Source organism: Leptodactylus fuscus, chromosome 7 (genome assembly GCF_031893055.1).
Source record: "Leptodactylus fuscus isolate aLepFus1 chromosome 7, aLepFus1.hap2, whole genome shotgun sequence".
In the NCBI taxonomy this organism is placed as follows: Eukaryota; Metazoa; Chordata; class Amphibia; order Anura; family Leptodactylidae; genus Leptodactylus; species Leptodactylus fuscus.
This window is the reverse complement of record NC_134271.1, coordinates 151382240-151398326: the sequence shown is the minus strand read 5'-3', so window position 1 is coordinate 151398326 and position 16087 is coordinate 151382240. Positions and strand designations below refer to the sequence as shown.

Genomic DNA, 16087 nt, shown 5'->3' with positions numbered 1-16087 from the left:
TGCAAAAAGAACCGTCTAAAATCCATATTTTCTGACCCCCCTACAGACAGCCACCAAACCTCAGGAATATGATTATTAGCAGCTCACTGTCACCTCCAACTAACACAGGAACATTTCCATGTGGACAGAAGAGGTGCAAAACCTGCCCGCACATACTGACCACTGACAAGATAGAGTTACCAAACTCTAACAGGGAATATAAAATCCGAGGTACGTTCACCTGTAACACACCTAATGTAGTGTATTTGATCATTTGCACCAAATGTTCCACTGAAAATCTGTATGTTGGAGAGACCGGTCAGAAACTCAGAATGAGAATTAATTCACATCGCCATACAATCAAACAACAGAGAACTGATCTTCCCGTGCCAAAACACTTCTGCCAGGAAGATCACAACATCATCAATGACATGAAAATCTTGATCTTAAAAGGGAACTTTAAATCAAGGAAACAGCGACTGATTTATGAGTACAAGGCCATGACCCTATTCCAGACATTGGACAATGGGATGAACATCTCACTTGGGTTTATGTCTTTTTATACAGATCATTAAGACAGCCATTAAGATAAGAACCAGGGATCTGGCAATTGATTGTTTGTTGTTATAAGTATATAGTAATAAGCCTCTTCCCCCCTCCCTCCTGTAATTCTAGCCCTGTGCCCAGTTATAAATATGCAGCCTCTACAGAGTGTTTTTTAGTTATATCTGAAGAAGAAGCTCAGAGGAAGCTTCGAAACGTCATATTCTGTCATCATTATGAGTTAGCCATTAAAAAAAAAGGTATCACCTACTGAAGACTTGCAAAGTTTTTTTGTTTTTTATATTTACTAAACTAGAACAGACAGTGGAAAATTTCCACTCCCTCAAGTTGGCAATCTTATTTATGTGAGTTTTAGAGCTTCCTGATTATGACAAGACCTTTTCTCTTTTCTGTACTTGAGATTTTAGAATATGAAGCAGCAGTGCTTACTCAAAGCCAGGGACACCAACAAAGATCAGCAGCTTACTATTCTTCTAGATTAGACCCAGTGTCCAGAGGAGAAGCTTCTTGTGTTAGGGCTGTATCTGCGGTCCAATTGCCCTTGGAGAAAAGTGCTGACATCTTACTGGATTTCCCTGTCACAGTACTTACTCCTCATGATGTGCATAATATATGGTGTCTCAGGTCCAGACAAAGCACATTTCAATGGCTAGACGACTCAGACTACAGTGTGCAGTATTTATGTCACACTTCATCCCTCTACCCTGTTAGCAGTAGATTCAAGGGGGGTAAAAGGACAAAGGACAGCAGTGAAACAACCTGTAGAAACAACCTATAGATACATGTATTTTCTGATGAACTGTATTTAAATGATCTATTGCTAATTTTTATTTTGAGATTTTTCTAATTTTGATTTTGAGATTCTTTTGTAGATGGTTTTGGATTTGGGAAAAATGGCGGATCCTGCACCAGATATGCTGTGGTCACTGAAAACAAGGTAAACCAATCAGAACCATTACCCCCACAGGCCTCACTGAAACGGTTTAAAACAGCTGAGGGTAGGCCCACTATGCCTTTGATATAGAATACAACTATAGTCTGACCTGGAGAGCAAGAGCTTTCCTTACGTTTAATGGTAAGCCTATAAAGAACTTCCAGGCTGTTCAGGAACTGATGGAGGCCTTATCTCTACCCGCACAGGTGGGTATAGTTGAAGTCAAGGCACACACCAAGGCTGGTACAAAGGAAAGTAGAGGTAACACAAACGCAGATGGTGCCGCCAAACTAGTTGCAGAAAAGTCTAGGGAACATGCCTCAGCACTGAAGGTCACCATACCAGAGAAAGTATCTCAGCTCTCTTTTCAGGTTCTAAAAACATTGCAGGACCAAACTGGTCCAGAAGAAAAGTAGACTTGGGAGCAGCAAGGTGAACAAGGCCTGATGGCCAGTGGTAAGAGAATAGGTTTACTGAGAGCATTGTTCCCAATGATGGCGCAAGCAGCTCATTCTCAAGTGCACAACTCAAAAACAGCCATGTGTGACCTGGTGAACAAATGATAGGGTAGCTCCAGGTTTTAGCATGACTGCAGCCAGATACATGCAAGCCTGCGTAACATGTGATAAGCATAATATGGGCCCAAAATTAAGGTCCCTCAAGAACACCCCCCAAAGCCCTTGTACCCGTTTCTGAGATTGCAGGTTGACTATATACAGTTACCAAAGGTGGGAAAGTATGAGTACGTGCTTGTGTGTGTTGATCTCTTTTTTTTAGGATGGCCTGAGGCATATATGGTACAGAAAGCCACCACAAAAGCAACAGGAGTGATAGTAGAGTTCACTGTACAGTGTTCTTCTAGATCCAAACTGAGTACTGGGAACACATTCCCTAAATCCAGGAGACTGGGTGATGGTAAAGAGATACGTGAGAGCTTTGAGCCACAGTTTCATGGTCCTTTCCAAGTGCTTCTGACAACATCGACCAAACTAGAAGGAAAGTTGATATGGAACCATGCTAATCACTGTAAAAACGTGACCTTCCCCAGAAGAGGACTGAAAAGATGTGGTACCCATTGGTGATCCTAGCTCTGGTGATGCAACCAGTGGGCTTGATACATGAAATTCTAAAAGAAGAAGAGTCGGTCAATAGACTGATTAAACACCATCAGGTGTTAACTGATAACATGGATGAAAACCCAGAGACTGTTGGATCTGTACTCGCAGTCCTGGTTCTGCAAAGACTATGCTTTATTTAGCTCTCTCTTCATCTAGATGAGGTTTTCTATATATGACTCCTGTTTTCATAATGTATGTTGGAGTTCAGTGACTGAATGTCACTAATAATCACTTCGTTCCAATTCCTATAGCAGGTTGGGTGACCCTCCCATGGATAGAGCTAAACCTGACAGGGAGACCAAGCAAGTGGTATGATTGGAATGGGGTGAAAGGAAAATTTGAACATAAATCCAAAGTCCCATTGCATACCAGTACCCTTCCCACAAAAGAGCGGGAATATTAACTTAGGTCTGCCAACTACCTCTAATGTAAGGTCAGGTAAAGTGGAGCGCAGTTTTAAGAAAAAGATTCAAGATACAAGATAGTGCCAGATGGTTCACAGAGGGAATAAAGGGTTGTCCAGAGCACAACTTAATAGAACGGGAACTAGTCAAGGATAGTCAGGGGTGTCTGATACAGAGCACTGGACCCCAAGGAGACCTAGAGATGGGGATAAGTGGTGTGCAACCCCCCCCCCCCCCCCATGCAGCGAATCTTTAGCTACCTCTATTACCTAGTTCAGCTTCGGAAAGCATGCATATTGCCCAAGGATGTATATCTAGAATGTGGTCACCAGGCATACAAGTGTCTACCCCCAGGGGGATAGGGGGACTTGTAGTCTTGCTAGACTGACACCAGTTATCTTAAATAGTGACGGGGTTAGTATGTATTAGCGCAACTGAGGGAGAGTATGGGATGATAGCTGAAAAAAGCTGAGTAAACAGACAAACCTATGGATCCCATATAGTAAAATAATGTCCATAGAGGCGAATGAATGATGATTGCAGAGTGATGTACAGTGTATTTGGCACAGGATGACCAGAGAGTGTTGATCAAGCAATTGCAATCTCATTAACACCCCGGCGCTAATACTCTTAGCTTTGTATTTTAAAGCACGAGGTTACGTACCTTAAATAAAAGTAACGTTCACTATTGTTTCTTTTCCACTATTTTGAGCTTTATAATTTGAAAAGATTACTACGGTGGAGTTCCACTTATTTATTTACACTGACACCAGTTACCCTTACAATTGTTCATGAACATGTGACACTTGAGATGATACCCCGTCATACTCTGTACAGGAGTGCAGCAATTAATAAGGTCAGAGAACTAAAATGGAGTCAAGAACATGTGAAGAGGCAGGATAGTTGGTGGTCAGATGCTTCTTCATTATTAAATCCTGCCAATTGATGTAAGGGATTAGGTGGATGGTTTATGGGAATATTACAGGGAATATTTTAAATATTACTGCCCTGTCTATGTGAATATAAAGTTTATATTCTGGTTTGTAAAGAAACTCACTTGGAAGAGGTGTAAACCTGAGACAGTAGGTTTGCAAGTTGTAATGGTGGTTAGGAGCACACAGACATGTCAGTGAAGGTATTCCTCTGGATGTAAATGGCATAACATATTTATGGGGAATGAGGTGAAGTCTCCTGGAGAGTCCTCAGGATCTGATTAGCAGCTCCTAATGTACCCTGAGTTTGGGTTATATCATTTACAAACGGAGGGAAATGTGGAGGATGTCAGCTTGTGTAACCTCCATTTTGTGTTTGAGACGTGTGCTGACGGCTGCCATTTTGTGAGACCGTGCAGTCACCATACCATGTGCTCACAGACTCCATTTTGAATTTTGAGGCCATGTGGTTTTTTACAACTCACACCCCCCCATCAGCCCTCAGGGGGTGTGACCTCTCTCCAGTTTCTTATCCAATAGACATGCATCAGGACTATTGTTACAACTTCTCCACCAATCATGTTATGCTAATTATGCAAATCCAACGTGTTTTATCTATGCAATGTGTTATATACTACCTCATTGATACCATTAAAGCCAGAACACACTTTACACACACAAGCTGTATGTGGAGTGAGTTTCTTTGAGCCTGGCTTATGAAAAGGAATTAAGACAACTTTATTAATTTGGACTTCAATACGATGATACTTAGAGCAAATTGCTCTCACAGTTCCTCAAAAAAATCTCAGCTAAAACTACTTCATAGGGACAGGGATTTATATAATTTCCTATCAATTTAATCCCACATTGCTAGTACCTCCCTAAATTAAAGGTAATAGAGCTAAGAGTATCACCTAAAATAACAGCCTAAAGGGCCGTTCACATGGAGTTAACGTGCACGCAATTTAGCATGATACACAGCATAATAATTTATGCTTAAAACATATAGTTCTGCCCTTTACCTCGGCAAACAAGACTATTTCACCGCCCTCATCTCTTCTCTCTCCAGCATCCCTAAAAGGCTTTTTGAAACTTTTCACTCCTTACTCACACCCAAGGTGCAGACGCCATTCACAGACCTTAGTGCAGAAGACCTGGCCACTTATTTCCATGATAAATTTGATAAGATCCGTTAGGAAATTACTGCCCAAGCCCCAGGTGGCATTGATTCCTACACCTACCATAGTACTGATCCCCTCACCAACCACACTTCAAACTGTCCATTCTCATCTTTTGAACCTGTTACAGAAGAGGAAGTCTCCCAACTACTTTCTTCATCTCGCCCTACAACCTGCAGCAGTGACCCCTTCCCCTCACACCTTCTCCAATCTCTGTCGCCTGCTGTCACTACTTACCTTACTAAAATATTTAACCTCTCTCTCTCTTCTGGAATCTTCCCATCCTCCTTCAAGCATGCGGTTATAACCCCACTATTGAAAAAAACCTCCCTGGACCTGTCCTGTGCTGTTAACTATCGACCCGTCTCTAACCTCCCCTGGTCTATTCTCGTTTAATCCGCTATCTCTCTGCTAACTCTCTGCTTGATCCCTTACAATCTGGTTTCCGCACTCTGCACTCTATTGAAATGGCTCTCACAAAAGTCTCCAATGATCTCCTAATGGCTAAATCCAATGGTGACTTCTCTCTTCTTATTCTTCTGGACCTCTCTGCAGCTTTTGACACTGTTGACCATCAACTTCTCCTCACTATGCTCCGCTCAGTTGGCCTCAACGACACTACGCTCTCCTGGTTCTCCTCTTATCTCTCAGACCGCACTTTCAGCGTATCATTTGCGGGCTCTGTTTCTTCCCCTCTTTCCCTTGCTGTTGGGGTTCCTCAGGGCTCGGTCCTAGGCCCCCTGCTCTTTTCTCTCTACACAGCCCCCATTGGACAAATCATCGCCAGATTTGGCTTCAGGTACCATCTTTATGCTGATGACACCCAATTATACACATCTTCCCGTGACATCACCCCTGCACTCATACAGAACACCAGCGACTGTCTCTCTGCTGTCTCAAATATCATGTCCTCACTCTATCTGAAACTAAATCTCTCCAAGACTGAACTACTGCTGTTTCCACCATCTAACAGATCTGTTCCTGATATATCCATTGTAGTCTCAGGCCTTACTATAACTCCTAGGCAGCATGCCCGCTGCCTTGGGGTCATGTTTGATGCAGACCTTTCCTTCACCCCTCATATTGAATCACTCGCACGTTCATGTCACCTCCACCTCAAAAACATCTCCAGAATACACCCTTTCCTTACCAGAGATACACTAAAGACACCTATTGTCTCTCTGATTCATTCTCGCCTTGACTACTGTAACTCCTTACTAATCGGTCTTTCCCTCACTAAACTCTCCCCTCTACAATCTATTCTGAATGCAGTGGCCAGGCTCATCTATCAGTCTAGACGCTACAGCGATGCCTCGGGTCTGTGCCAGTCGCTATATTGACTGCCTATTCATTATAGAATAAAATATAAAGTTATCCCCCTCATCCACAAGGCTCTCCATAATGCTGCACCTCCATACATTTCTTCCCTCATCTCTGTCTACCGCCCAACCTGTGCTCTCCGCTCACTCAATGACCTAACACTTACATCCTCTATTATCAGAACCTCCCACGCTCGTATACAAGACTTCTCCCGAGCTGCAACACTTCTCTGGAATGCTCTATCCCGGACAATCAGATTAACTCCCAATTTCTACAGTTTCCAACGCAAACTAAAGACGCATCTTTTCAGACAGGCCTATCACAATTTCTAACGTAAACCCTTCCGTACTATAATTAGAATCCCCAAAATTTAACCCTCCTCTGTCCCCGCTCTCACATTACCCCACATGATGCCATCTCAGGCTAACTTTATCTGTCCAAGCTCCATCCACATGTTACAGGACACGACTGGTGACGGCTCATAAAGTTTTAAGTTTGTGTAATGACAGTCTCCTCTATTACAGAACTGTCTGACCTCTGTATAAGCAATGCCGCCCCTGCTACCTCGTGTCACCCCCTCTACCTCATAGATTGTAAGCTCTGACGAGCAGGGCCCTCAGTCCCATTGTGTGAATTGACTTTCTTTGTAATGCATCTCTCTGTCTGTATTTGAACCCTACAAATTGTACAGTGCTGCGGAATAAAATAAAATTTTTACATGTGTAAAAAAAACGCGCCAAAAAACGTCACGTTTACACGTGTAAAAATTTTCATTGAAGTCAATGGGAGTGTTATTTTTACACGTGTATTCTATACACTTGTATTATGCTAAAATGCATAACAAAGAGCAACCCTAGGTGCATGGGAATTCCTCACATAATTCTCACAAGAGATCTAACACCTACTACCTTTCTAAGGGTGCTTTCACATCATGTTTTTCACATCAGTTTAAGTGATCAGTTAAACGGTTCCGTTACTTTAATCAAAAAACTGATGCAAACTGATGTCAGTTAAGGCATCAAAAACTGATCCGTTAACGGGTGTGCATCTGTTTGCATCAGTGTGCATCAGTTTTTTTGCTAAAAAAATCGGATCAGTTTTTTACGTTTACCTTGTGAAACACTAAATAAAGTTTGTTGATAGAAGATGGTGGGTATGGGTTTTGCAGTTTTTACTTTTTTTTCCCACTATGGTGTTTACCGTATAGGAAAAATAGTTTTATAGATTTGTAGGCGGGCGTTCTCGGAAACAGGGATACCTAATGTGTATGTGTTTCACAGTATTTAAGTAGTTTTATATGTGTTATTATTATTATAATATGTTATTATTATTACTTTATTATTATTTTTTTATTTAAGTTTTTTTCATTTTTTAGACCCCCCCCCCAGGGGACTTGAACCCCAGGGGGTCTTATCACTAATGCAATGCAGTATATTGCTAATGCATTGCAAAAATACAGTACAGTAGCCTGCAATAGAAAGTATAGAAAGACAGGCCGGAGCCTTCACAAGGCTCCCGGCTGACATAGAAACGGGACGCAGGACCCAGAGCTTGCTCAGGGTGCCTGCGATCGCTGGTAAAATGGCACCTCGGTCAGCTTTGACTGAGGCACCAGAGGGGTTAATGCCCGCAATTGGTGCAGGCATTAGCACATGGTGTCACTGGGGGCAGCTATGTGAAGCACATGTGGGGGTGGCAGAGGAGCTGTCCCCCAAGTACTACAAGTCACAGCATAAATAACAAAAAAAAGTTGTGTTGTGACTTGTGCTTGGACAGCTCCTCTGCTACCGCCCACATGTGCTTCACCTAGTACCATTAGGGGTAGCACATGTGAGGGAGGGGCAGCCGTTAGGGATCGATTGTCTCCCCGACATGTGCTACCCCTAAAGCCTGCTACCCCCTGCCATTTGCAACCCCCATTACAGAAAGGGCTGCTACTGCCCTCCCCCACTTCTCACTACTTTTGTCCAGGCTCCTGAATGTCTACAGCATCATCTCCATGCTATCTTATCTTCACCTGGCGGCATGTGTGAAGTGAACATAGCATGGGGATGATACTGTAGACAATTACATTATAAGAGGTGGAGGAAGGATGGCAGTCCCGAGTCCCTGTGGTTTCAGCCTGCGGGGTTATGGTAATGGAGGAGGGCGCCTTCTTCAGTGGTGAAGTGAAGCGGCTGGACACTGCTGACGTGTGTAAAGGACAGAAAAGTGGAGTAGTACATGCTTTTCTGTCCATTTGAAATAATGGAGAGGGGAACGCAGAGACCATAATGGATTGTTTTATTGGAGGCAATGGGTCCGCTGGCTGGCACGTTTTTATAAAGTAAACAGCTATAAAAATGTGTCTGTCAGGCGGACCTACATAACATGATGTGAAAGCACCCTACTGCTGGGTATACAGCAGCCTTCGGGTCTCCGCTTTCAGTTTCCGTCTTCTGCATGCAGAAGATGGTAACCTGTCATGCCGAGTCCAGCCGTGTGCATTTTTTTTTAAACCAGACACAAAGTACTGCATGTCCGACTCTGTGTCCAGTTTAAAAAAAAAAACGGTTTCACCGCAGAGAGCATAAACCGCTCACCGGCGCTCACAGCCAGACACTTTTCAAACCCATTCAAATGAATGGGTTTGAAACATTTTCTGCAGGTTTCCGTCTCCTGCCAGTTTCGGGCAGGAAACGGAAACCTGAAGGCGGACACCCCGGGCGCAGATGTGAATAAGCCCTAAGCTGCATATTTACAGCTATTCATCAGAGGTGTAGATTATATCCTCAAAATATTGTAGCTACAGTACCCAGCTTCCATCCCAGCATTAGTTCACAGCCGCGAGTGAGAGCAGCGAGACGCTGATTTAAATGGGCTTCTGACTCCACCCCTCCAGGCAGTAACCACCAATCAGGGAGGATCAGCGAGCCCACACCTCCCACCGGCAAACCCACAGTCACAGCAGGTCGAAAGAGTAACAAGGGTAAGGGTAACAAAATACGGTAGGAAAAGTTAACATTTTGCGTCTCCTCATTTCCCTTTCTTGGGGCTATGTCCTTGCATGTAGTAGATAATCAGAGATGGGGGGTCCTTGCACTAATAAACTCCCCTGAGATGATTGCTTTCTCCCTCTACTACGTCCTCTCCTAGAATTTTGTGATGCTACAGCTCCCAGGTTGATGGGTCTATTGGAGCGTAAATTTCTAAGTTTCCTACTGTTTGATCATGAATAGATGATAAATCGTTCAACTACCTGTTGTAATGTTATTTTTCTCTTTTCATAGTCAGCATTACTTGAATTACTCACTGTAATTCCTCTATCCTGCAGTCTGGACTGGACAGAGCGGCCATCAAGTCACTGAAGTGAGGACCAGACAGACGGTTATTAGACAGGTCAAGTCTCTTCAGGGACTGGTTATCCCTTATTACAGAGGCCAACTGGGTGCAGGAAGTGTCTGGTAGGTCATTACTGCGCAAACTGTAAGAATAAGAAGATGAGATGTGAGTGATGTATCAGCAGACTGTATTACACATGATAGGATTAGATACACAGCTCAGTATACAGTATCACACAGAATAGGATTAGATACACAGCTCAGTATACAGTATCACACAGGATAGGATTAGATACACAGCTCAGTATACAGTATCACACAGGATAGGATTAGATACACAGCTCAGTATACAGTATCACACAGGATAGGATTAGATACACAGCTCAGTATACAGTATCACACATGATAGGATTAGATACACAGCTCAGTATACAGTATCACACATGATAGGATTAGATACACAGCTCAGTATACAGTATCACACATGATAGGATTAGGATCAGGGGATAATAACACTCCTTGTCTGTCGCCTGCTGTCACTACTTACCTTACTAAAATATTTAACCTCTCTCTCTCTTCTGGAATCTTCCCATCCTCCTTCAAGCATGCTGTTATATCTCCGCTATTGAAAAAACCCTCCCTGGACCCGTCCTGTGCTGCTAACTTTCGACCCGTCTCTAACCTCCCCTTCATCTCTAAACTCTTGGAACGCCTGGTCTATTCTCGTTTAATCCGCTATCTCTCTGCTAACTCTCTGCTTGATCCCTTACAATCTGGTTTCCGCGCTCTGCACTCTATTGAAACGGCTCTCACAAAAGTCTCCAATGATCTACTAAAGGCTAAATCCAATGGTGACTTCTCTCTTCTTATTCTTCTGGACCTCTCTGCAGCTTTTGACACTGTTGACCATCAACTCCTCCTCACTATGCTCCGCTCAGTCGGCCTCAACGACACTGCGCTCTCCTGGTTCTCCTCTTATCTCTCAGACCGCACTTTCAGTCTATCATTTGCAGGCTCTGTTTCCTCCCCTCTTTCCCTTGCTGTTGGGGTTCCTCAGGGCTCGGTCCTAGGCCCCCTGCTCTTTTTTCTCTACACAGCCCCCATTGGACAAATCATCGCCAGATTTGGCTTCAGGTACCATATTTATGCTGATGACACCCAATTATACACATCTTCCCGTGACATCACCCCTGCACTCATACAGAACACCAGCGACTGTCTCTCTGCTGTCTCAAATATCATGTCCTCACTCTATCTGAAACTAAATCTCTCCAAGACTGAACTACTACTGTTTCCACCATCTAATAGATCTGTCCCTGATATATCCATTGCAGTCTCAGGCCTTACTATAACTCCTAGGCAGTATGCCCGCTGCCTCGGGGTCATGTTTGACTCAGACCTTTCCTTCACCCCTCATATTGAATCACTTGCACGTTCATGTCACCTCCACCTCAAAAACATCTCCAGAATACATCCTTTCCTCACCAGAGATACACTAAAGACACTTATTGTCTCTCTGATTCATTCTCGCCTTGACTACTGTAATTCCTTACTAATCGCTCTTCCCCCTCACTAAACTCTCTCCTCTACAATCTATTCTGAATGCAGCGGCCAGGCTCATCTATCAGGCTAGACGCTGCAGCGATGTCTCTGGTCTGTGCCAGTCACTACATTGGCTGCCTATTCATTACAGAATAAAATATAAAGTTATTACTCTCATCCACAAGGCTCTCCATAATGCTGCACCTCCATACATTTCTTCCCTCATCTCTGTCTACATATAAAGCAAATGGATCTACGCGTACTCAAAAGTATTTTGATCGCGTTTCTTTGTAGCAGAAATTTCAACAAAGAACAAGCACTGATACAACTAAAACATAACATTTAATGGATATACCTTAAAATCATGCTATAGACATGAAATAAATATAAAAAAGATCACAATACCCTATGTAGGTATACCGTGAACAGCACCAAACCCTTATCCAGGGCATACATAAACTGTCTAGTACCAATGTATTATACTTCCACTATGCCTAGCAAAAGACAAGCAATTTTGCCCAGCACAAAACAAGTAGTATAGATAGAAGGTAAACAAGAACGGTCTTACCAAACTTGATGGGTGGGAGACATTCATCTGGTGCAGTGTGTACCACAGGAGGATAGCTTATCCCTGGTCTTAACCTGCCGATACAACCTCACACCCACAAGACTCCCGCCCTAACAAGGGCAGTCCCAAGCTGACCCTCGGATGGCCCTAAGTATCCCTACGCGTTTCCTGGTACAGTTATGCACCATTCATCAGGGGACCTTAACTACAACTGACTATTAACATATAGATAGACCGTCTTCCATCCAATATGAGTGTGCCCACAGTGGTTGAGCACCATCTAGATGGAATGACCTACTCCTCTTGCTGACTACAGGTAGTGACACTGGCAGCAATGAGCCCCTGTATCCAGGGTTCTTTATACACATACATGCAGAACTCTCCGCCCACAGACTCTAATACCTGGATTACAGTCACCGGCGTCCGTCTGAATTTGGCGCCATTCTGCGCTTCCCGTCGCGTCCCTTGCTCTGGGACGTCCTCCGAGACCTATCGCGGGATTCTCAATCCCGCGCATGCGCAGATGTCCATAGCACGGACCAAGCGCGCGAGACTCCATCGGAAGTCCGCGCATGCGCAGTGCCTACCAACGGCACTACGATCGTACACTGACATGCCCGCGATCGAGTGCTAGAAAACTCCGCCTTCCTATTCCTGCAGAGCAATCAACTAGTCTCACTCTCTATACAGATCCTCTCCCATCAGCTGTCACTAGATGTATCATGGGTAGCTATAATCAACAAAACCCCCCCATGTCAGACTAACCTAACCCTTGTAAACATTACAACCAGACTTCTATCAATAATGTTGGCTTGAATAGTAGATATACATTTAAGATAATATTAATCATAAATTACAAAAAACCACCAGGTAAACAAGTTTAAGCAAAAATAGAAAAAGGTTTTATTACATAAAATCCACATATAACAATACAACATATAACATACAAAATATATAGAAAAAATGGAGGAGGCAACTGAGTTACCCAATAAATAGGAGTGAGAATGGGAAAGGTGGAAAGTATGCCCATAAAAGATAAATGGATATATTTAGCAGGATCATAGGCCCAAAGATATATATAGAGCAGTGGATATATAGCAAATGTAGCGTAACAAGACTAAATATGTAGCTATAATAGCAGAAATGACATGCCACAATAGTAACCCTCCTACAGAGATATGGTAAACATATAGGCCCATGAGTGATGCAAAAAATACTTTACTGCAATGGTATTAGCATACAGACCGTGTAGGCCACAAGGCCAAATGTCCCAGACCACTCCACACCCGACGCGCGTTTCGCCCGCTAGGGCTTTGTCAAGGGATACTAAAGCTAGATATCATGGGATATATATAGTTTAAAAAATGACATTCAGCTGTGTTCCATAAACCTGTATGGTCCATACATCAGGCCACATACCTAATTAGTAGCGTCTTCATGAGACGGCCGCGTCGCTAGCAAATGCGCATGCGCAAATAGGTAATACAATCCACAAGAGGAAAAAATGTTCATATAGAGACTCAAGCAAAATGGCCGCCAAATTTGCGCATGCGCACAATCAAAAAATCGATGCGCGACCAGCCAAACCTATAGCGATTGAAGCGTATATATAAAGCTGAATATACAGGCCACACTAAAACACCACCACTGCGCTTGTATGCACATAGGATAACAATAGGTATGTTTACTGGAAAGATTTGTCAGCAGACTGTTTAATCCCCAAGAGGCCAAAATGTTATGAGTAAAGACTCAAACAAAATGGCCACTAAGTATACACTTGCACACAAACTGAGCAACCAACTCGATACAAATGACAAATACGTGTATGTAGATCTTAATACAAGATGCACACTGAAGTAATACTACTCAGTTCACATGTATATAGAATCTTAGTGCATATGCCTGATAGTAGTATAAATAGCCAAAATGTGATGTATATTTTTTAAAAAATATATATAAATATAAACATAGTGCATGTGATAATAGGGGCACAATTGTGCCAGAAATAAAATAAAAAATAAAAATAAAGAAATAAAAAATAAAAAATAAAAAAATAAAAAAATTAAAAAGTGAAAGTGACAAACGTGCGCAGTGCGAGTGATAAAGTGATAAATGAAAAGTCATAATGCACAGTTTCATATAAAGACTGCTAATAAAGAGAATAAAGAGGAATTCTTCTGCAGACAGATGGATGACTTGTCTCGTATATGATGGACCAACGGGAGAACACAAATCTGAAAAAAACAAAACTGAAGACAGTAAACTAATAACAACAACACACGATAACCAACATAAAAACATAAAAATAAAATGGTTAAAATAACGCTACCAAAAAGACAACCGATACAAAGAAGAGTAGTAGACACAGGATCAAAGCAATACTCACAAAAATGGAGAAAAGCTAATATTTTCATTAAGGCCTCTGGGGTGAATAGTTTTTAGAGTATAAATCCACCGGCTCTCTTTCTGTGCTAAGAGCCTTTTCCAATTCCCCATCCGTGGACCTGGAGTGACTTGGTCGATTGCCCTGAACCGAAAAAGTGCAGGGTCAGAATTGTGAAATAATTTAAAATGTTTAGGAATTGTAGTAAGGGTATCGGTGTTCTCCACATCCCTAGCATTAGATATTCCCAATACATGTTCCCTTACTCGTCGTCGGAATTCACGTGAAGTCATGCCTATATAAATAAGTTCACAAGGGCAAATTGCGGCGTAGATTACTCCCACTGAGATACAGTTAAGAGGAACTCGTATATCATAATTACGAGTTCCTGATGAATCCATAAAGGTATCGACCGACTCAACATTAGTGCAAGCCACACAATGGCCACAAGGCCTACATCCAGGCCTAGGGCCATGTGTGCTAATGGTTCTCTGGATTGAATGTTCGTCAAAATGGCTCCTAACTAAGGAATCCCTTAGGTTTCTAGCACGTCTGTATGTAATATTGGGGACTCGATTCAAGTATTGACGTAAAATTGGGTCAAGTTGTAAAATGCCCCAATGTTTTTGTAAAATCGCTCGTACTCTGCCCCAGTGTGAATTAAAGGTGGTGATAAATCTAACCTGAGAAGAAGTATCCATTCCATCTGAGGTTTTTTTCTTTTGATATCTAAGAAGAGTCGATCGGTCCATTGATTTGGCACAATAGTAACCTCGTTTGATGGTATGTGCATCATATCCGCGTGCCTGAAAGCGCCGCTGTAGGTCGCTTGCAGCCGACTCAAAGGATTCATCTGTGGAGCAGATGCGACGAGCCCTCAAAAATTGTCCAGTAGGAATATTTCGAAGAAGTGGTCGGGGATGTGCAGAACTGTAATGAAGAAGAGAATTTGTGGCAGTGGGTTTTCGGTATAGGTTTGTATTAATGTAACCGTCATCATTGACAGTAATTTTAATATCCAAAAATTCCACTTGATACCGGCTGTACGACCACGTAATGTAGATATTCCTATCATTTTGGTTCAACAATGTCATGAATTCATTCAATTCTTGAATGGAACCCTGCCAGATAAATAGAATATCGTCTATATATCTCCACCAATTTTGTACATGGTCTACAAGAGGAACAGGATCAGTAGAAAAAATAATCCTCTCCCACAGCCCCAGGGAAAGATTGGCATACGAGGGCGCACAAGACGCCCCCATAGCCGTCCCCTGGAGCTGCAGGTAGACCAAACCTTCAAAGAGGAAGAAATTGTGCGTAAGTACAAATCTGAGGAGACGTAAGAGGAACTCACCAAGAGGTCTGTCGATGCTTGACATTTCCAGAAAAGTTTTAACTGCAGACAGGCCATCATCATGGCGAATCGATGTGTACAATGCCTCCACATCACATGTAACAAGATACATGTTGTCATCTAGGTGTATTCCATCTACCTTTAAAAGGATATCCGAAGAGTCCCTAATGTAAGAGGGAAGAGTTTCCACTAAGTTCTTAAGGTGAAAATCTATAAATTTGCACGCAGGGTCACATAAACCCCCCACCCCTGACACAATGGGCCTACCTGGTGGACAATCACGATTTTTGTGTAATTTAGGCAGCATATAAAAGGTGGGACAGGTTGGAAATTCCGGCAACAGGTAAGAAGATTGAGTTTGAGATAGAACCCCTTGATCAACCGCATCCTGTAAAATAAGGGATAACTCGGAGGAAAATTGTTTCATAGGGTTATAAGTCAACCTTTTATAACACGATGTATTCCTCAGTTGCCTAAGGGCCTCCTTC

The 16087-nt window shown here is 42.7% G+C and overlaps 1 protein-coding gene across 1 annotated transcript in view; it reads right to left on the bottom strand.

Moving 5' to 3' along the window:
• Nucleotides 1–16087, bottom strand: part of LOC142214638 (NACHT, LRR and PYD domains-containing protein 12-like) — an 87710-nt gene that overhangs the window by 16503 nt on the left and 55120 nt on the right. Inside the window, exon 8 of the mRNA XM_075283576.1 lies at nt 9722–9892. Within this exon, the coding sequence (XP_075139677.1) occupies nt 9722–9892 (171 nt within the window). The remainder of the gene's footprint in view (nt 1–9721; nt 9893–16087) is intronic.